Source organism: Gymnogyps californianus, chromosome Z (assembly GCF_018139145.2).
Source record: "Gymnogyps californianus isolate 813 chromosome Z, ASM1813914v2, whole genome shotgun sequence".
NCBI lineage: Eukaryota > Metazoa > Chordata > Aves > Accipitriformes > Cathartidae > Gymnogyps > Gymnogyps californianus.
Genome location: NC_059500.1, coordinates 53,599,090 through 53,622,285, shown reverse-complemented (window position 1 = coordinate 53,622,285; position 23,196 = coordinate 53,599,090). Strand labels below are relative to the sequence as shown.

The window sequence follows — 23,196 nt, the reverse complement described above, 5'->3', positions numbered from 1 at the left end:
TGTAGACTTCTGTACTTAATTTTAGTTACAGAACTTCAGGAAAAGTATGAATTTCTTCTTAGAGAAAGCTAGTCTTGTTGCTTGAGTGCGAAGATGGCTAATGTACATTTATGATAGTGCTGTACTGAGATTGATGTCAGCAAGCATCAGCAACAAGATTCTGTAATTTCTTCCTAGGTTGTGTGGCTTTGTGTAGCATGCCAGACTTCCTCTTTGTATGGAGAGTTGAAGAAGTACAGCATATTCACACTGAGCTATGATCAGACTCGCTGGTTGTCACTATAATTGTAGAAAAGCCTTTCTCAGATGCTGGAAGCTTCCATATTCTTCCTTCTCTAAAAAAAGCTGTACGCTTTCTGCTCAGTACTGTGGGAGTCTCTGTAAGACTATGCTACCTATCTAGATTATGATTTATTGAGAGTAAGACATTTGATACCATCCAGTGTTATGGCTACCTTTTTCCTTGAGTCCAGGACAGATCATTAGCTGTTGCGTAACACACATAAGCAGTCAAAAGGGAGCACACTCTCTGGTATAAAGACTAATTTGTGTTACCTTGTTGGTGAGATTTTTGGTGCCGTAACAGTCACGTCTTCAAACATTCTTGTAGGCTGCTTTGAAATGTGAATCTCGTGGCAAAAAAAATGACAGAACTGAGTCTAATTTGGACCATATTCTCCAGACACTAACTTGTTTGGTTACTGGTTTTTAAAATGTTGTGATCTGCCTGTATTCTGTTCTGGAGGGATATGGATCTAGAGTCTGTCAGAGAACTTCCTTGTCCAGATGTTTCACCTACTCATGTGTTCCATTATGATTTCATCACTCTAAAGAGTACTAAGAGTGAATAAGAGAGAGCAATGATTTTTATCTTTTTTTATTGATGAGTAAATTCTCCTTCTTGAAATGAGGGAATGATCTGCCATTTGCATCTGTTTAACAGCAAGCTATGAAGTCCAAACTATTAAGAAATAAAAAGTTAATGTGAACCTTGGAGAACAGATTGTCAATGCTAGGACTTTTAATGAAACTGTAAATTAAAGTGTTTCTAGTGGCAAGCAAGAAACATGTTTGTAAAGTCTCAATCTGTTTCTATTTGAGCTTTGCTTTCATTGAGGAGCTTGTTACAGAGTAAAGGATGAAAAGCACTGGTAAGGGTGACGTAGGGTTTCTTGGTATTTCTCTACAAGCAAGATTAAAGTTATTTCCTATTTAGGAAAGTAAACCTTTATTATAGTTAGTTTTTGTATGAGACTGATAGGTGTTGCTGTTTGGTTTCTATCAGGATCTTTGCTAAAAATGCCAGCAGCAATAAGGAAGGGAGACTTAAGAGAAAACATTCAGGAGTGCCAAGGTGAAAACAGTATGAAAAGGGTGTCTTTATGACTGCACAGTGTATATGCAAAAACATCGTTTAAAATGTGGAGATAGTGTAGTCAAGCCTGCACTTCAGAAATGGTCTTCTGTAGACAAGTGAGAAGGAGCCACTAAACCTTGTGGATGTGCAGTCTTTGCTTAAAGATATTTGGGTGTGGTTACTTGTGTTTTTATTCTCTTACTATAATGGATTGTGTGAATGGAGTTTCATTGTGCAGGGCCAGGAATATCTTTTTGGACCCTCAACAGTTACTGATACATCACTCAAAAAATGTCACTAGTAGCAGCAGAACTGACCCATGTGCAAGAAGAAGACGGGATGTTTTAGTAGAATGATCTCCAGACAAAATATTCTTTGACAGAGCAGCCTGTATGGAAGCTGCAACAAGTACTGTTGAAACTAGAGTTCCTTGAGGAGGAAGTGGATCTCCTGGAGTTGCAAACACTAAGACAGCACATACTAAACGTTCCAAGTCATATAAAGACAGTAACTTTCTTTATGTGGTTGGCTACTAAATTCCCTTTTATTTAGTTTTTGTATCTGTTGCAATTGGGACAATTGTACTTCCTTGGGAAATGGTTCCAGTACACAGTTATTGTAAAAACCTGACCATGTGCCTACTACTCTGAACGTGGTTAATATATGAATTTAAAGATCCCAGAATCCTGAAGCATTCTGTTCATATACCAGATAATCCAGCTGTAGGCTACAGTTTTCCATGTGGAATAAAAAATATTGTTCAGGTTCTCTCAGCTTTGAAAGTGTAAGCAAACTGAGCACGCTTTGTGAATGACAGAAGTCCATAAGCTAAGTGTCTAATGTCATGTAGTAAAGATTACTGAAATTTTCTTGATCTGAGTTGGTCCCATTGGCCCAAAACTCATGGTTATATACTTAGAACCTAATTTTGAATTTTCAGTTAGGCTTTTCATTACTAGATGCTGGTTAGAGATGTGTTTGAATGCTTCTGTAAAAATGTTAAGTGGAATTCACAATTCCAACAGCCTTCTTGCAGGCAGAAAAAGTTAGGTTTGTACATCAGTCTTGCGATGGAGAATACTAGAAATTCTAGAAGTCCACTTCGCCTGCTTTCAGTGAGTACCCAGCTGGAAGTTACAGGTTCTTGATTTCTTCAGACTAACTTACCATCCGGGTAACTCCTGTAAACAACTCTTAACCAAGTTTTTCTACTGAACTTGAGCTTGAAGCCCTTTACCCTTATGCATTTCCTGTTAAAGAAATTTGTAGGGTGCATGTAATATCTGTGCAGAATAAAAGATGGATGTCACTTAACTTTCCATCATACTACGTTAATTAAAGAGCTCTTCTGCATTCATTATAGTTACTTTCATCTTTATTGCTAGATGAAGCTAGAACTGCTCTAGTTCTTGGAAGAGAAAACTTTTCTTTGAAAAGACGCTCAAAGGCACACTTCCATAAGTGATTAAAGATCTTAATTGTCAAGTGGAATGGCTGGATTAAGGTGACCCAGGAACTTACCTTCTTGGATCACACTTTAAGATAAAAACAGTAGGCAATGTGTTCTTACAAGAATGATGACATGCTTTCTTGGGAGGTCTCTGTGCATGCCATATAACCCGTAATGAGCTGTGCTTCTGCTGGGACTTGTCTACAAGTTAATGTGATAGTAATTGGTGAATTACTTGTCAGGCATATTTTTTTTCCAAGTAATGTAGTATCATACTACATGCTGCATGATCATTCATGTTCATGTAAGTGCAGCTTCTACATGCTTTTAAAGTCATTTGTGGCTTGATGTTACAAGACAGTTCTTCTAAGAGTGATGGTAGGTATCAATTCCAGTATTGCATTGCTACAGCTGCTCTTGTGTAGTAGTATAAGCACAGTGTTGTCTTACCTTTAAGTATTTATAACAACCTTCTCCAGAAGTATTTTGAAATTGCTAGTGTCTATAACACGTGATCTCTGAAAATACATTTGAAAGATGTGATCTATTTCTCTACTTAGGGATATTTAGTATGGTGAAAGAGTGTTAGATACAGTAAATCTAGCTGCTCTTTAGTGTCACTTCATTCAGAATATGTTAATGAGGCCTTAAAGGCTTTTGAAGCATGCCAGGCATTAAGAGGAAGAAAAACTGAAAGTGAAATCTACAGCTAAAGAAGCAAATGCATCTTTTTTTAATGACAGTAGGATCAGAAGAGCTAGCAAAATTTCATAAATGAAATTGCCTGTTCAGTTATTTTTGCTTTAGTACATTTTCTAATCGCCCATTAAGAAATCATAACTGACTTGAATGAGATACAGCTTGATTATCTGGTACTTGCCTGATTGCTTTTGTTTCTGGTTTGCATGTATAAACTTGTGAATGACAAGTGTCCTTAAATACTTAGTGAATGATTAAGTAAACATGTAATGTTTCTTTCTTTTCTTTTACTACACTGTCCAGGTAAACATATTTTCAGGGAATCTTAGAATCTTTATGCAGCAGAATGGGATGCAATTGTTTATCTAAGTAACTATTGTTAGAAGCGAGCATACCATAAAGCTGACTGGGGGACTGGTCAGCACCTATTCCCACAAATTGCCAGACTGTTTTTGATGACATTTTCTGCCTTTCTGGGTTGAATATTTAACTTGTCTGTGAGGTTATTTGGGACTCAATTCAGTAATGCCTTCATGAATTTTGGTGACGTAGTAAGGCAGTGTTTGCTGGGTAATGAGGTGTAGGGCTTGTTTGTGGGGTTGTTTTGGGGTTTTTTTTGGTGTGGTTCTTTTGGGTAAGAAATACTGTATTCCAGGATGGATTTAAAATGCTAGTTGTCTGTAGAAAGGAAGATACCATGCTTTTTCTCCTACTGCTTGTTAATATCCAGACATAGTGATAGGTCCTGAATTTTCTGCATCTGATACTGCTTTAGTAATATAATTTGAAAAGTCGTCTTACAGTCCCTGGCCAACTTGGAACAGAGTAGGAGATACTGCTCTATCTGGAGGGACAGGTACACTGTAAAGTGGTGTGCTGCATTACTGTTTTCTTACTCTAGTCGTCTGTGAGGTTATAGCCTTCTGGCCAAGATCCTGTTGTTATAGTAACATCAGTATAGTGTCAGTAATTTAAGAAACAACATCTTAGAGTTCTTCTCTCCTTCTGTTGTGGAATGGAGTTCTTTAGACACTGATTGTTTTCCAACTTTGTTACTCCAAGGATTTCAATTGTCAGTGATGCAATGATGCTGGGTGTAGGTATACTTGTAGATACACACATTAGTTCATGTAAGTCAAATAGCATGTGAACTTGATTTTACTAGTTGTTTTTGTGTTTCTCTACTTTGTTCCCAGAAGCAGGCAGTGTTGCAGAGTCATTGACTTGGTCTAAATTTATATGGTTGCTAATATTCTGGGAACATATTTTTTGCTCATACTATAAACAGGTGCTCTTTCCCTATCACATGCCAAACACTACTTTCTGCCTCATTTGAAGTGTGCTTGTAGTAATCCCATCTCTGTTACTGTGCTTTCAGACTTCAGCATGGCATCACAAGTCATAGAATAGTCTGTAGTCATAAAATATTCCTGCAAAGAATACTGATTATAAAAACAAAGCAAAAAAACCCACAACCACTTGGGCAGAGAACAGAATGCTAATTCATTATAAATTAATACTGTAAAGTAGACAACTTTGCAGTCACCAGTTTATTCTGCTGACCTTTTAGTTCATGTTCATCAAAGCTGACTTCTTTGATTCCTATGCAGGAATAGGTAGTCTGTGCATGGTGGTGAGTGTGTGCATCATTAGAGAAGGCTGCTTCTTACTCAAGGCCTAGCCTAGGTACGTCTTGCTTTCTGAACATGTTAAATGCAACTATTCCTGGACAGATTACTTTAAGTCTTCTATTTTTTTTTTCCTCTTTCTCATGCTAATAGGGAGGATTCAGTTGTGGATCGAATATATATAACTTACTCTGCAGTTGTAACTGATGAATAGTTCACAAAGACTAGACACGGGACACTTTTTAGTTGAGTGTTAACGCAGGTTACCTAGTTATGGTAGATCATTCAGGCTGTTCAGATTTAGATCTTCACTGAATTGGCTTAAACTTTAAACTGTAGTACCTCAAAGTATTTTTCTGTCAGCCTGCACATGGCATGTCCTGAGAGAAAGGGAATAATGACAGTATTTCTTTGCTGTCACCTGTGTGTTGCCTACATACCTTCAGTCTACGAGGAGCAAGGTTATTCTTTTCTCTCCACTGCGTTAGCTTTCAGAAGATTTCCTCATACCATAGCGTTCTAGAAATTGCACACTGGAACCTCTGCCACAGCTTGTCCAGTCCAGTTGGAACAGAAAAAAACGGAGGAGCAGTTATGTTGTCTCTAATAACATCCAATTTATTAATTATTTCAGAAGTGATCTATTTTGCAGATGTACTGCTGAATTTTTTAAAACATTTTGCAACAAAAAAGTCACTTGGTGGGGGATTGAATCTTCAAAGTGGGCCTGGAGTAGTGCTCAGAAGCAGTAGCAGCTCCAGAAATGTAGATCTGCCCTGCCCCCCCTCCCCCCCAATGTGTTACTGCAAGGTGATTATTTGTCTTTGTTTTGAGTTTATTTGTAGTTTGAATATAATAGTTGTTTGTAAACTTCTTTAATAATCTTAACAGCAAAAATACAAAGTTCTTGTGGCATGACAAGCCCCCAAATCTGGATTGTCATACGGCTGCAAGAGCAATTCTGTCCCTGTTGTTAAAGAGTTCTCAAAAGTGTAGGAATGTACGACATGGTGGGACAGGAAAGGTTACTTAAACTTGCTTAAGTAGCTTGCAACTCAGTATGAAGCCCTAGCTGACAGCTCCAGGCATATGAGGCAGTGTTAGTAGTCACCTGTAGAAGAACAGTTGCTGGAGATTTCCATTTTAAGACTTGTTCATTTAATAGTTACAGCATCAAAATCTTCAGTACAGTTTTATCTGCTGTGTGTTGAACTGGTTTGAAAACAGCTGAACAAGGGCTGTTCCCACAGCTGTTGACCAGACAGCTAGGTCAGCTTCAATTACATTGAAACAAAATGAGTGCTCCTGTTTACACATCCCAGCTGTGGGTACAGTAGTTATCAGCAGTATGGAGAGTAGTTTTTTTTTTACACAGATCTTAAATTCACAGAAGAACTGATTCATTGCTTGAATGTCAGCTTATGTCCATAACTGTCCTCTGCCCTTTAGAGTTGTTCTGAAAAAGCGGAGGGGATGAAGGAACAAATGTGCGTTCCACTTTTGTCTATCCTGAGATCATTTGAGTATTACAGAAAACTGTGTTAGTGAGAATCTGGAGAATTCCTTCCCGCTTCTTTATTTTTTTCTGTTCTTTCCTGCTCCCTGCTTTTTCTTGTTGTATCGATACTGCCCATAAGATCATGAGAACAGATCTGTTTGAAAAGATTTCTGAAACAGTAATGTTGAAAATAGCACCTATTCTGGAAAAAGGTCAGGTAATTTTTTTGTTGCAAAAGTAGTTTGGAAACAGGTGGGAGTTGTTCAGTCATGCACGTTTTTCTCCCACTGCAACGTGAAGTAAAATGTAACTAATCAAATTCTAGTTTTCGTGTCCCAAAGCAATGCATTATACTTCTAGGTAAATTAAATCTCTGCTTCAAAGATGCTATAGGTCATTAAGAGTGTTTAACTGAGCGAAGCAGTAGTGGTCACTACTACCTGTTTTTCTTCTCTCCTAGCATACAACTTGGCATTTTTTGGTGTGAGTTTCTTAGCTTAATTTTAGGTAGGTGAGATCATCAGGTAAAATAAATATAACAACAGGTATCTTAAAGCTGTGCAGAGTGGGACCCAAAATAATGTTTAGTAACTGTGTGCTATATATGATTAAAAAGTCTACTTCTATTTATATTCTGATGTTCTGCAGGATCTGATTGCATCTGGAATATAGTGGGGCCTGATGTACGAAGTTAATTGAGGGAGTGCTACACAGTGCATGTTTCTTCAGTTTTATAATAGCTTTTAAACTGACCAGTTAAAAGACTTACTTTCAGTGAATAATCTTGTCTTGATCTTAGGGTGGGGGGCTGGGGAATGGGGAACCTGGCTAAATCTGGAATAAAAATGTTTTTTAATGCTCTCAATTTAGGAGATTTCCTTTCATAAACTTGAAAGCCCAGTACGTATTTTTGGTGTTGCTTCCCTCTAAGTGTGGTTGCTCTTGCATAATACTTTCAGATCTTACAGTTTTGAAAAGTAAATGGAGTTGGATGTGTGTGAGGTTTTCTATATGTAGATGTTTTATTTAGGGAATAGTTTGCAAAATATTAGGGAAGTATCAGGTATTGCCTTGCTTTCTAGAAAAGACTGAGAGTGAATTTTGAAATTATGTAGCTGAAATGTATACAACACAATGATTGTTAAATTAAAAATTCTCATATGTATTTATAGTTATTGCGTACGTTGTGTAAGTGGCAACATAGATCCTACCTGTTTTTTGATTAGAAAATCACTGCATTATCTTGGATGTTGATGCATAATTAAATGGTCTAAAGTCTGTAAAGATGTCTGTTTCTAATTTTAAGCCTTTCGGTGATTTCCATTGGCTGAAATCATGGCTGCAGGTAACTTGATGAGAGTTTGTTTTTGCATATACTCAAGACATAGTTTTTTATTTACCTGAAATAGATGGCTTGCCTCTTTTGGTCTGTACAAGTATTGTCTGTAAAAGGAAGATTTGGAAACCACTTATGTACCTCAAGGCAGAATTTTACAAGTATACCTTTCTTTTGACAGCTAGAAGATGGACACACTTTATTTGACTACAATGTTGGACTAAATGACATAGTTCAGCTTTTGATACGTTCTGAATCTGAAGCTCCTACCACTGCTTCTGTGGCAGATCGGGATGGAGAAGTCAATCCCTGTGCTGTTTCCAACTGCAAGAACAAAGTCAAAAAAACAAATAGTGGATCACCCAGTCAGCCATCTACATCTCGCTCATTTCTCATTGATCCTGGCATTGGATTGTACAAGGTATGTACGGACTTTAAAAGCTGGAAACTTGCCTCGCACTTGTGGCTTTAATTTATTGTTAAAAAAGTTTATTGTTTTATTGTGTAAAAGTGTGTATCCTCATTGCTTTCTTTCATTATTTGACGTAATTCCCCAATTTGACATAGGCCAAATTGACTTTGTGTAAGGTGACTCTTGCAGAGTCATGAAAGCATCTCTGTACCAGGCTCACCGGTGTTGCAGGTTTCAGGAGGGTTCATAAACTCTGACACATTGTGTTGTCCTAAACATGTTGTCCAAAAAGTTTGGAGTACCTGTGAAACAGAAATACTTTTTGTGAGCAGAAGCAGCTAATAAAAAAAATCTGTGGAAAAGTGTAGCTTTTTCCCTACTTATTTTTTTCAAGCTTGCCAAATATTTGTTTTAATAGTAATGTTTCAGTAGTGCATTAGAACTAGATAAACTATGGAAATACAAAATTTCTTTAAATTGTATGTGATGTAATGATTGCTGTGTTATTACAGGTTTTTTAGGAATCACGTATATCATATTCATTGTTAGTTTTGTACCTCATTGAATTTTTCGATATTGTCATGTAGGATTACATCGGAGTACCAGGAGTTTAATTTAACAGAAAATGGGCAGTTTCCAGATTGCTAGCTCATTGAATATTTAGTAGGATGTGTATATATAGGGAATGGTAGCATTTTACCTCCTGTTTGGGTGTTTCTCTTGAATAAGAAATATCTGTAACAGTAATTCTTTTGCTGGAAAATGTCCAAAATTACAGAGAAGTAAAAGGAGGTTGGGGCTGCCATATATATACAAGTTAATTTCAGTTAGAGGAACGCTGTTATTTAGACCTGTCATCCTGATGGGAAGCTGTCTTAGTTTCATGTAGACTATTACTTAATGTTTCAGGTATTAAGGACAAGTGGTAAGTTACTTACTCTGTGTTCCTGTAGGATTCTGTGCAGTGACTTTTATTCTCCGAGGAATCAGGGAGTCAAAAAATCAGTAGCTTGAATATGGAGACACAAGCTTGTGTGCTTCCTTTTTTTCTTCTAACTCCATTTATTACAGTGGGGAAAAAAAACAGTTCTTCAGTTCTGATGCTTTACAATTAATGAGTGTAAAAGGTAATACGAGAGAGAATGGGGAGAATACTGGGGAGATGGGAGGCTGCAGAAGATCAGTTGATCAAAGGAAAGGAGTACTAAAATGTGTATTTTCAAGAATGCTAAAAATTATATCAGGTAGTCTCTTAGCTGTTTTGTTCAAGATTAAAACAGAAAATAGAACAGGGAATGGTGATATTGGCAAATGTACTGAAGGAAACCTATTCTGTTGAGTCAGCTGGAATTTTTGCGATCTCTAATACCAGGGACCTAACGCTTTCTCCTTCATTACCTGTGAATTGATTACTTTTTCAGTGAACCATATGTTTTTAATATATGGAGAGAAAAATAAAGGTACAGTCACTGCATTCTTTGCTATTTGTAGATGACAGTAGGAACGTATAGAGGATTTCTGCTTACAGAATCAGGAAACTTTTAAGAATATATTTTTAGCCAATAATGTAATTCAAAGATAGTAAACTTGTTTAATAAAAGTCAATTTAAAAGGCCATAAACTAAGCTATGTTAGATGGCTAAACAGATGGATGTATTTAATGATTTTGCATTTGCTTGTTTGTCAAACAATAAGGAATTGTCTAGTTATAGGAAGGAATAGTTTGTTACAATTTTATCTGTCTGAGCAAAGTCCTGTGCCTCACTGGATCTGCATCCAGAGCTAGACTTAACAAGATACGTGTTACTCCACGCTATGTATAGTCTCGGCCTCTGTGCCCTCCTTTCTCTTTCTGATTTCAACTACCAAAAAGAAGGGCAGCCAGTATGGAACCTGTAACTTAAAAAAAAAAAAAAGTGGTAGAGTTGATATTGGAAATAATAGTTAATAATAATTAAATTATTGTTAGATGGTTAAAATAGTGATTTAAACAGAGTTCCTCTGTGTGGTCATTGTATATTATGTAAATCAGAATGCTTTAGCTTGTTTTATATTCCAGCATTGTACCTGACATCTGGTATTTACATGGGCTCTGAAGGACTAGTAGTGGTTGGAATTATGTTCAACTCCTGTTCGTTGTTACTGAGAATTATTAGTGGTGTCCTGTTTAAGAGCTGGGGGTCCATTCCAAGTTGGACTCAGCATGTGTGAAGGACACCACCTTGGCTAAGCAGGGTACCCGTGGCTGATCTCCAATGCCAAAAGGAGGAATACAAGACAGGTTACAAGAGAGGAGTTACAGTAGCACCAGTTGGGCATGCAGGAATGATGTTAGAAAAAACAAAGCTCATTCAGAAGCATGTGCATGTTTCCCTGTCTGATTCTCACGCAGTCTTCCTAACTTTTCATCCAAAAATCTCTGGCTGTAGTAAAAACATTTTAGCCGAGAACTCTTAACTAGCTTGGAATAAAAACCACACAAACTGAATCTGTAATTAAAATCAGTATTTGTTTAATACTGTTCACAAAGAGCTACTAATAATTCAGTTGTTAAACCAGACGCCACTAACATAAAATAGTTGTCTAATGTTCCTCAGTAGTCTGTGGTGGTAATTATTTGTCCTTACTCTCTGCAAGGGTGGGAAGTCTGTTGTGTAAGTATGCATGTCAAATTATGGAAGGATGCATTGGAGAGGAATGATTAAGGGAGTTTGCACTGACTTTTTTATTTTATTTTTTAAATTTTTTTTTGTTCTGGATCTGATGATGATTTTTGACTTGGCTAACGTGGCTTCTCTGGCACTTCCATAACTGGTTGCAAGAAGTAGCAGCAGATGGGGGAATCCTTAGTAGTGTGTGTCTTGCTCAACTGTTTTTGAGAGGAAGAAGTAAAGAAGCACTTTGAGCTACAACTAATTCAAATGTGTAAGGCTGTGTAGGGATGCCTTCATGAGGATTCATTCTAGAAGTGCCAGAATCCAGTGTTTATGTTTATAGATTGATAGATTTAAAATGAGGCTGTCGGTCTCTGATTTGTTTATTATGCAGCTGAAATTTTCATCCTGGTAAAAACCTGTACTTTGAATACTGTAGATCGTAGAATAAAAATTAAAAAAATACATGTTGGTATTTTACATGGGAGGAAAAATAAGGGATTGAGTTTTGGAGGTTATTTTAAGAAGGTGAATGAAAAGTAAAATACAAAATACTGCTTTCTCGGGATAACCTTGTTAGCTCAAACTGCTGTCAATTGCACTTTCAGATACCTAAGGACTGCTTCACTCTAAATACTAAAAGTTACTGAGTGTGTTTTTTGGCTTGCTCCTTTGAAAGTACAATGAGATGGTTCAGTTTATAGGAACTAGCCTTTGGGGTTAGTAAGAGTAAGTATCTGTCTGCCACTATGTTGGTACTTGACAAAGGCTGTAGCTTAAACCATATATATACATATATATGTCTAAGTATCTAATATTGTTTATTATAGATGTTTTCTATGGTGTGGGTGTGCAATAGTTCTGTTATAATTTTGTTATAGTTGGTGTACTGTTGATGAAGTTTTCCTTAAATTTTTTTTTCAGTGTTCTCAGTATTATTAAAGGAACATCTGCTTAATTAGCTGAAGACTTGAGAAAATGAAACATGATTTAGAATAGTAAAGTGGTTTGGTTGCTTAATACCAGTATTATTGTGAGTACAGAAGTGAGAAATTCTGGGAGATAGTTCCATTTCTTACAGCTGTAAGATTTTGGCTGTGGTGGCAACCTTGTTAGACTAGTTTCCTTCCTATCTCTGCTTGAGTCTTGAAGGGTTAAAAAAATCTTGCAGGCCAGAAAGATAGAAGGTTAAATAATAATTCCAAGTTGGAGGCTCAGGAAAGACTTTAAACCCCTTGGTTGTGAGCTAGTATTTTAATGCTGTGTATGCTTATTTCAGCCATAAAGAATAATTGGTGAAGCAAGAGGAAAGGATAATGAAAGAGATTAAGCTAACTTTCAGGTTTGGAGGGAAAAAAAAAAGAAATCTAGCCTTGCTTTTTAAAATTACATATAGACTATATTCATACTAGATTTTAATGAGGAAAGAGTAATAAAATACTGAAAGTGCAACGTATTCATGACTGCATGTTACTTGAACTTGCTCAAGCTCAACTAGTTACTAGAGTTGATTGTTTTACTGATAACGAAGTTAAGTATTAGCATAGTAAGTAGTTTATTTTTTTCTTAATTGCGATTATATAAAATAAGCATAAATTAATTATTGAATTTTCCTTTTAGATAAACGAATTGGTGGATGCCCGTGATGTCAGCATTGGAGCCTGGTTTGAAGCTCACATAGAAAATGTTACCCGAGCAACAAAGGGACATAAGAATGGTAAAGCTCAAGGAAAGAGTGGTAACACTTACAAAAGGACTAATGGAAACTTAAGTCAAGATCATTCTAGAGAAAATACAAATAATTTGGACAGTACACCATCCACATCTTACTCAGACTGTATGGACACTGATGAAGAAGCTATTTATCATATCAAGTATGATGAGTAAGTGCTCCTGATACTATTTTGAGGACATCACATATTGTTATTTGGTTTGTATAAACCAAGAATTTCTTGAAGAAGCTTGGAATCAAAGAAAGCAAGTTCAATATTGCAACCAAGAAAAAATTATTAAAAAATTTATAACACTTTTCAGTTGGATATAGTGAATCCATGGGGAGTAATGATATTTTTCATGCCTAAATACTTGTCAAGTATTAATTTCTTTGTCTTTATGAAACTTAAAATCCATCCTTCTTATATAAGAAAAAGAAACTATATAACCAAATTTTTACTGTGGGTTTTTCCAAGTAAAGTATTGTTTTAATTTTTTTAACTATTTGCTGTGTATATTCAATTCCTCTCATTGGAGCTGAAGGAAAACTCTCATGAGAGCAATTTTTGTTACTTGATTTGGATCAATTTTATTCCAAATAGAACAATCGTGCACAAAATTGCAGGTCTGCACTTACAGTAAAGGTTTGTTATAGGGAACTTTGTGACTGAGGGCATGAAATTGATTCTGAACTGGAGAGAGGGCATTAAGGGTGGGTTGTGGGTTTTTTCTGTTTGTTTGTTTCTGTAGTAAAATTCCAGAGCCTGCAATGTGTGGGTGGGAAACCCTGAGTTTCGAGGGGTTTCTTATTTATGAACAGGTTTTGCACCACTTCATTTGCTTGAGAAACTGATCTGGATTTTTTTTTTTTAAATAACATCTGTTAAAGCATTAAGTTAAGCTTCTAAACAAATAAAACTTTAAATGAGCTGAGGATTTTTAATTTTTGGTACTGAGATTAGTAAAAATACTGTAGTTAGTGCAATGTAAGATTAAAGTAGAAGGATGCAAAGTATATTCAGTATTAACTAAATGTAGATTTCCAAAATATGTTTTTAGAACAGCTATTTCAGCTTTAGTTATTTTAATATGTAACTGTGAATCTGACTTACATAGAGCACTTTTTGTTGCTCTTACTAGTAGCAGATACAACTTAATGCACTTTTTAAACTCTGAGTTCAGATTCTATATCTGCAACTGTGTAAGCCTTCTACTTAAAATGTTAGAGGATTACAAAGGTGGAAGTAGAAATGTGAATATTTCATTGAATATTGCAAGATATACATGAAAATAACTTAGTCAATCAAAATGAAAATATTTTGTCTTGAAATCACATGTCTGTTGTGGTGTGATTTCAAAGACCTGGCTTTAAGATTACCTGATTTTACAATACCGTGTGTATATGTAAGTTAGCTGTGGGCAAACATTTCTGAGAAACAGTATTTGTAACTGTTGGAGTGAAATTATGTTCCTTTTTTGTAGATGTTGTTGGTTTTTTGTGAGTTAAAAGTACAGAGTAGAACATGTTTCACAACTGGTCTGACTTTTCTTTGGCATAGTCATACTAAAGAAAAAAAAAGATTGACCTCTGTGTGTACTTCAGGATCTAGCTGCTCCCCTTCAGCAGGTGGAGACAGTCTTTTTACTCTTACTATATGATTATGTATAGCAATTCTTAGCCAACAAAATCAGGTAAGGCACAGAAACACAATGTTGCAAGGTAGTCACTGAAGTCACAGTTATTTAACTGATTAGTCTAAGGTACTGGAGGTTTGAGCTTTTGGAAGAACTTCTGGAAGGCTTTCTGGAAAGTGAGACTTGCACATTTATCAGTGGTTGGGTTTTTGATGAATGTTACTGATACAAATCTTTCAAGGTCTCACTTTTTTCTTCTAGTGTTACCTAACGTATATTCATATGGTGGCTACATGTGCACTCATACCATTTTATTTTCATACATTAGTGTTTACCTCTGGTGTCTGTAGACCACACATGTATCCTGCCACCTCTATGCTTGATGTGGATAAATAGGGAGGTCACAGTGTGCTTTGCCACACAGTTGTTCCCTGCTCCAGAAATTGTTTCATCTAACTTATCTCTTCACTCCTGTTCTTCAAGGTTCATCTTTTACTGCTAGTACTATATTCTTCTGCAGAGTTACCTGTCCCTGGGTGTTTTGCTCTTTAGGTTTGGACTGTGCATTTTGCTGCCAGGTGTTCTTGGCATTCACTAGTCTGTCCTTGCTGTGTTGTTTTGGAGAAGCTCTTTTCCCTTTTATCCCCTAAAGATGATGATTCTCTTGGGTGGCACAATTTCAGCTCTGCCTTGCCTACAACAGATATACTCTTACAAGACATGAAAATGGTTGCTGTTATCTGAAACAGAATAAAAATGGCTTACAAATGGATGACATAAGCCTGGTGCCTGTAAAGCCATCAAAATTACTTGAACACATTGGAAGGACTATGTGTCAGAGGTGGACACAGGTCCACAACTACTCAAATCGTCATTGATGCTCAGTTTCCAGACTGGTTCTCCCTCTCTGCCTGTTATATCCTTCCAGTTTGGAAAAAAATTCACCAAAAAGAAGGTTATAGCTGAGGGATAGGTCACCTGTAGTGCATTGAATTGGTCTACTCCAGCACCTTGACTCTGATCTGAGGCTTCAGTGTGATGAACAGTAAATATACTTTACTGTACCACATGTTGTGGCAGACTTAGTCTAACCCCCCACAAAAAAAAGAAAAGTTCAAGCAACATCCTTTCGTTCCTTCCCGCCCCCCGCCGATGGCTGGAACCAGTAATGCCAATAGCGATGTTTATGTAGGAGATATTGGAAGTCTGTGCAACCCCATCTTAGGACCAGGTCTTCCACCATCATAGGCCCAGTTCTTGCAACAAAGTCCTCTGGGGCAGGCCTGTCTTGCCTTGCTGTCTCCAAAACACACAGATCCATGTCTTGACTCAGGTGAAGGCCTGAAACTGTTCTTTCCTTACTTTTCTTAGCCGTCCCATGGGTATTTACACTGTATTCATAGATTCAGGACTGAGTTGTGTTGTTTGACACTGTCTGTCTCAGAACTGTGTATCTGGGAATTTTATCCAAAAGTGAAGCTTCACCTCAGTAATTTTCTCTTAGACTGTGCTTGTCAGGAAAGTTCACCTTTAGCCTTAATTGCCTTACTAATTTATACTGGAGCACACTTCTCTCTACTTTGAAGTTTTTTGGGGGTGGTAAGAAAATCTGTCAAAGAGCGTGAAGAACTAATTAAGAATTTTCATCCAAAATGTGTACAGAAATTGTGGTGTATTTACCTTCCCTCCACCAGTTTCAATGAGGGATAAAGCTGCCCTAGCCAGTGGTTCTATGTAGACTTGGGGCTGTGCATTGAGGAGGCTGGGTCTGTGCTGGCTTGTTTATATGTTCCACATCTGATTCTTTGAGAGTAGTTAGAACAGCATTAACAGATCTGATGTTCATCTGGCTTTAGTTTTCTAGCTGGAAACATTTGACAGTCCCATCAAGTCCCATTAATTCTTTCTCAACAAGGTACCTTTTAGTTCACTATGTTCTCCAAAGAACAGCTGTTCTTAAAGGATGAAGCAGGACTTGTCCTTCCATTAAGTGAGAAAGCTGGGTTTAGTAGTGGTGCTGCTAGATTTACATATTACAAGTCCTGTGCAAAACTTAAACACTTTGTTTTGCAGTTTTAGGTTTGGAAAAACCCACTTTCTTCTAATCCTTTGTTTCCTAAGAGTGTACCTCTGAGGGACTGAGTTTTCATTTGTTCCTCTCTTCTTTCCACTTCTTGTTTAAATAGTGTAGTTACAGTGAATGTGAAGGGGAAAAATATACAGAGCTGTTCTAGCAAAGAGCACGATTAAGAGAAGTTAACTTTTCTGGGCAAGAGCTTAGTTATGGTAGTTTCAAAGGGTAACTACCTTATGGCTAAACAGAGCTCTCCTACCAGCTGTGACTGTTACAGATAGGACATACTACATATCGCTCCTTGATTTTGTAGGGAACAGGATAGCTGAGTTGTTTCTGTTGTGGTTTCGCCCTCCCTTCCCCCCACCCCACGACTGTATGCCTAGCATTTAAGTAAATTGCTGTAATAGTTGTAAGGCCCACATATTTCTGCAGAGAGATGGTTTTGCTTATAGAAAACCTAGTGCCATTTGGAGGAACAGAACTTCTCAGTTCCAGATTAAACTGGAGTCACAGTTCGTGATAATCTCAAGGGTTTAAAAGGCTTGTGGTGCTTGTTTAAGAGCCCTATCTTAATCAGTGAGGAAGAGCCCGAAGTATCAGTTTTATCAATGCTGACCTTCAGTCAGGACCAACTCTCTTGGCATCCAGTTGTGGCTATATAGCTTTTGCGTGATAGTCCATCTTCTGCATTCAGTTCCTGAATGCAGCCTTTTCCCTGGAGGCAGCATTGTTTACAGGTATGTTCCTGTTTCTGCCAGTGTCATCTTCCTCCCCTTCTGCCACTTTATTCACTGTATTTCAATTTCACCTTTGTATTTGTTGGTATCGCAAAGAGCCATTAAAAACTTTTAAGTCAAGGGTGTGCTATCAAGTTTCATACACTGCTATCATACACTTCTGCTCCAAGCAGCTGTCTCTTAATACAGAAGAAGATGATGTGAACCTGTCTTGAACAGAAGAAAGCTGAATCCCTATTTGAAAGTACTCATGAGGAATCCAACACATGCATAGATCCTAAAGTTAACTGAGATAACTGTAGGTAGAGTCTCCACTGCAGCTTGCTTAAGAATCAGTTCTAGATGAGGAGCAGGACACTTCAGTAGCTTAATGTGGCACCATAAGGACATGTCTTACAGTGCTGTGTCACATGAAAGTTTGCCCTTTCCTCTTAACTTACTCTGTTTCACATTTGTTGCTTGTGCAGCACTGGATATAGTCTACTTAGTTTCAGGGAGACAGTTCTCTCACTCTGTGAGTGTTATGTTCCTGATGGTTAGCTCTTCCCTGAAGTGGTGGAAAGATGTACTGATCTACAAACAAATGCTGTCTTTTCCTTCCTTTTCCTGTTTAAGTGATTTGTAATGAAGGCCTTCCATTTAAGAAGGCTCTCAACGGTAGTCACAGGAAGGCTGGACGTTTCTGCAGCCTGAGAAATGTCAGTATGCCTACCTATATGCAAGTGTAGATTTAGTATGGCTCAAGTGTAGGTAACTTTTTTTCAGGGCCATCATGTTTGGCTGATGATGCCTCTCTCAGGTTTTATATCAATCAACAGAGAAGTTTAAATTAAACCTTGAGGTAATATCTACATGGTGTATCATAAAGTACACTGTTTGTGGCTATTTATGCTACGGAACCAGGTACTTTAGCAAGAGGGATCATCTGTTTACTTCATGCTTAATACAAGCTGTGGAGTGATGCCCTCTGAACTCTTTCAGATCTGGAAGCAGTCTGAGATCTTTTTGTTTCTCAGCCCAAGAGATTATAGTGAAGTCTGCGTCTGTTGTGTGTGGGATATGTGTTGGATGTTTTTGTGATCTCTAAGAATTTACATGGATGTCTTTTCTTTGATGCTGTAAAGAGCCTGTCTGAAAAGCAATGTGAGGTAGGATGCACTATAAGTGAGTTACATGCCCAGCCTGAATCTGGCAATTTAGATAGCCAGATGGCCATTACTATTAGTGAGGATTCCTAAAAGCTTTACCAAGTTCCTGGATCTATGCAGGCAGACGTTGGAGTATTTCTAATAGTAGATTTATTAAGAGTAGATTCCCCCCCCCCCACTTACTAATGTTTCATTTTACTAAAATAAACTTTGTCATTGTTGGTGAACAGGAAGACTTTAACCTGATGGACTTGAGTTTCCAAGTACATTAGGGTTCTTGTTGTCCATTAGTGTCCCTCTTCAAAAAGAAGCTCTTTGGTTGATACTTTTGTTTGTCTGATGGGTCTTGAGGATTATTATGTTAGTCCTTGCTTCCATATTAGTACACCATCTTTCAGTGTGTTTCCCAGGCTTCTCTCCTTGCACTTTACTAAAGTTAATATTTCTTCTGGGTTTGGTGAAAATGCTGCCGTCTGAGGGATCCTCATCGTTAATGGAGTAGAAAACTGATAGTTGATGTTAACCTTCAGAGCCTGTGGCAACCAGCTTGCTACTTCTGTTCTTCAGCAAGATGACTTTCATGATTTCTTTCACTTCTACAGGGGGAATGACAGCCTGCATGTGGATTTCAGGTTTTTTGTTTGCTTTTTTTATATTACAAGATTTCTTGTAGGACCTAATCTAGGTTTTGAAGATTCAACGTGCTTCTGATTTTGGTTAGAAAACTATAGTTTTCCTGTATTATTCTTAAATTGCATAGCTTTTAGTAAGTTGGATAGGACAGGCATTGTCCGACTTGCTTGGGACCAGTTACTTTGGATGGTCCCTATGTCTCTGTGCTGCTAGCTGGAAGATCAAAGGATACAGCCATCTTAGAGATGGTCTCCGTGGATGCTGGTGATTTGAAAATCTGTTAAATCTGTTGCAAGACTGCTAAGGCAGAGCTTAAATTGCAAGATCCTTTTAATCTGGCACAATTAAAGAATGCCACCATTCTGGATATCTGTAGAATATTAGTACTGGCTATTACATGTGTTTAGAATCTATACTGTCCTTGGATGCGATCCTACAGTAATTACTGTGTAATGAAGAAATCAGAAACCCACTGTGTCTAAACTGTGGGTGTGGGGAGCTCCTGACTGTGCCTGCAGACTGATGTGTAGGTAGTTAGGAGGGGTACTTAAAAGCAACTAGTTTCTCTGAGGTATCATTTCCATGTGCATGTTCATCATTTGTCTATCCTGGAGCCTGTATGCTGTTGGGGTTTTGCAGTTGAGTAGAACCAACAGCTGTTTTGTGCAGACAAAACAGTCAGCTTTGAATAGGTGAACTTTGTTGCACATAGCCTGGCAAAGCAGGCATGATCATCAATGTGGCTTTCCTAGGGTGACACTCTCATTTGTGCTCTGGGTATGCTGACCCTTGTTTCTTGTAGAGAACTCAGTTATGTAGTTGCTGCTAGTGATGCATTCATGCAGACTCCCTGTACCAAAAAGAGAAGATGGGAGGAATGACAAGAAGAGAGTGTGTGCAGATCGATGCCTGTTACAGAGGCAATTTTGTTTACAGAATAAACCTGAGTAATGTATTTCTAAGAAACAAAATTACTGATGGGTAGTCCATTTCATTCTTCATCATGAAGAATTAAGAACAGTGTTAATTTTCCTCAGTATCTAGTAAGATGTCTGTTCTTACTGGTTCCATCCTTAAGTTGCTGATGCTGTTGCATCTAAATAAAGAGTTTGTGTTGGTGTACTACATATGCTTTTATCAAATCTTACTACTAATTAGGACCTCTAGTCTTCAAGAATAAATTCACTTACTGTTGTTCTAAACTACATAGAAGCATTTAACAAAAGCACATGCCTTACCCCAAAGAGATAACAGCCTGCTTTGAAGGTAAAGGCACAGAAGAATATGCCATTACCATACCTGTAAGCCTCAGTCAGTATGTCTCTCTCATTAGCCAGTTAGTCTTCCATAAACTGTGTAAAATGTCATAAAAATAAACATTGTTGTGGAAAATACCACAGTAATTTTAGACCTTCAGATCATAGATGGAGTCCAGGAAAAGATTAGTGTATGTGGTAGCTTGTAATAAAAGGGGACTGATCTCAGTGATCCGGGACACCTGTTGCATGCCTGTGTTCCTGAGCGTAAATTGGACTAATTCAGTTGTATCGGTCTGTCAGTGGTAGCTTCCATTTCAACATGGAAGGTTCGCTGTTAAATGCTACTAAAATGCCGCCAGCTCAATATTCCTGTGTTTTTGTTTTTGTTTCTGTTTCTGCCTAAGAAGCATTTGTAAGATAGGCTGTCTTTTTTACCTTTTCAAGTGTATTTGCTTCTGCTTCTGAAGTGTTTGAGTCATGTTAGGGGCATAGGTGCCTCATGCTAGCTGAAAGAGATACAAAAATAGGAATTTGGGCAACAAACTTTGTTTGGACAGATGGGGAACAGCGCAAGACAAAAAAAACAGTTTAGGGGGGAAAAGTTGGGAGAGATCCTACTTGAAATACTTCTTTTTTTTTTTAAATGTTTGTTCATACCCCAAATCTCATCCTGCTCAAGTGGAAAACATTTATTCCTGCATTATTTCATGTTGTAGAAGCTTTGAAAAGCCTTTAAGTGCACGAGGAGAAGGTCTTTAAGTACAAGGGGAGTTCTCATTGTCAGAAGATTACTTTTTTTATTTAAACCTTTTTCTTACACATCTATTCTGTTTATTCAGGACTAATCAGGGTTGCAGACAGCAAGAGAAGCTCACCTTGAAAGTAGTGTGAGGAGAAACAGTTCCCAATGAAGGCTAAAGGTATTCCTGATCCTTCTTTTTATAAAGAGAGGAGACAAAATTTAAAAAACTGAGGCATTTTGTTTGAAAGACTGTGATAGCCTAGCAGTCTAAAATGTTCTGTCCTGCTGTAGCCATTATCCTTACTAAAAGAGTCTTGCTTATTTCAGGTGAGTTTCATTTGTCATTTGTAGTCCAGACTGGCATTAACCTTCAAAAAATAATTTATTTATGCACAATTCTGCATTTTCTTTAAAACTATGTGTGTGTATTTACACACACATTGTATTAAGAAAATTAGGTTATCGCTGTGTTGTCATAGAGGTCAAAAACTTTAGTCATCCTGTGTGCTGCGTAAGTAACATGCAAGACAAGTTATCATTGGAAAGCATAGGATATTTTGAGGAAATGAGAAGAAAAGTTCTAAGTACTACCTGGTCAAGAAAAATAATCACTTTCTCCTTAAAAGTGTCTCCTTAGCTGAAGAGATCGTCAAGAAGATAATAGTCTAAAACTTGCTATTCCTTTCTCAGGGAATGGTTTGAAGATTAGACTTGCTTAACAGTATATTTTTCAGAGTATTTTTAATGTGAAATGTTCAAATAAAGGTAGTAGGCTGGGATTTAATAGAATGTGTCTGAGAATTCACACAGGTGGCACTGTTGATAAATGGATTTTGGAGACCAAAAGACAGTATGGGCTGTTGCCAGATGAGGTGACCACTGCTTCTTCCTCTTACCTTACTTCCCAACTATGTACATCTGATAGTTAAGTTGCGTTCAGTTGAGTGGTTGTGTGGCTGTGCAGTGAAGTGTTCTTGCTTCCTAATATAGCTAAAAACTAATGTTCACTAAGTGAATATTACTGGGTTTTATGTCACTGATCCAATCAAATGAATTTGCCCAGTGGCTGCACAGCGGGGACAGTGCAAAGGAAAGAATCACTGCTTCTTTGAGAGGTAGCTGCTTCGAGCAGCATTAGTGAAACTGCGTGATGCAAACAGTTCTGTTTTGTCGTCTGTGAAGAAATGCCAAAATACATCCCCTTGTGCACAATGTATTTCTCAAATACCGCTTGTAAACATGTTTAACTGAAATATTTGACCTTTTTCTTTATATACATTAAGCACAGGAAATAGTGCATATCAGGAAGGTGTATGCTGTCAAATTCCTGGCAGTATTCTCAACAGTTGAAGTGAGGAGACTGGGGAGTGATTTCTTTTGAAGAATACTAAGTTAATGGCTAGAAATACAAAGAAATGTCGGGAGCGACAGGCCATAGCTTCATTATGGCACGTGTTATCTTCAATTCATGTTGGCCACTCTAGATTTTCAGAAGAGGAAGAGGAATGTGAGCTGTATTGTCTGCCCAGTAGAATCTTCTTTTAATCTTTTCCGAAGGGAAACACGTTTTCTTTGATTTTCTGTCAGTAGCAAACCTTTTTTATAATTGGTCTGAATGACTACTTGGACCACCTCTCCTAGTTGCATAATTTCATTTTCTAGTTTCTAATATCAGTGATTAGTTTGTTTACTCATTCAAAACTTTCTTTCATACAGATTATTAAACAATGCTAAAACAATAGGAGACCTGCTAGGTCACATATAACTCTTCATTCTTTACATGCTCATTAGAAAGAGTGCCACTACGATGCGGCTGTCTGTGCATGTTAGTTCAAACTTAAGTATTTTGAGGGAGTAGGCTGCACACTACTACTCTTAATTTCAAATGGCTTCCTTGTAAGATTCCTTGTCCTGTTTGCAGTGGATTTCCTGACTGCATAATCTGTGTTTTATAATCTCAAAGTGTTTGCATGTATTAGTCTTCAGGGTTTTGACAACTGACATTAACTGTAAGGCTTTGATTTCTAAGGATGTAGACACTTTACACAAACTGAAAAGGAAATAGTTTGAGGAGAAAATCCAGGTGTTTCTTGTGCCTCTGTGGAAAGCATATGAAATGACGGGAGGGAAGCTTTGCTGTCCTAGTAGTTGTTTGAGAGAACTGAAATGTCAACAGTTAAACTTTTTTTTTCCCCTTTAAAACTGATACTTGGCTGAA

General features: G+C 37.5%; 1 protein-coding gene across 3 annotated transcripts in view; it reads left to right on the top strand.

The window, feature by feature from the left end:
• UHRF2 (ubiquitin like with PHD and ring finger domains 2) overlaps window positions 1-23,196 on the top strand; it is a 94,462-nt gene that overhangs the window by 6,733 nt on the left and 64,533 nt on the right. For all 3 annotated transcript variants that reach the window (XM_050913302.1, XM_050913301.1, XM_050913300.1), the window contains exons 2-3: window positions 8,150-8,389; window positions 12,655-12,917. In XM_050913302.1, coding sequence (XP_050769259.1) covers window positions 8,150-8,389; window positions 12,655-12,917 — 503 coding nt within the window. The remainder of the gene's footprint in view (window positions 1-8,149; window positions 8,390-12,654; window positions 12,918-23,196) is intronic.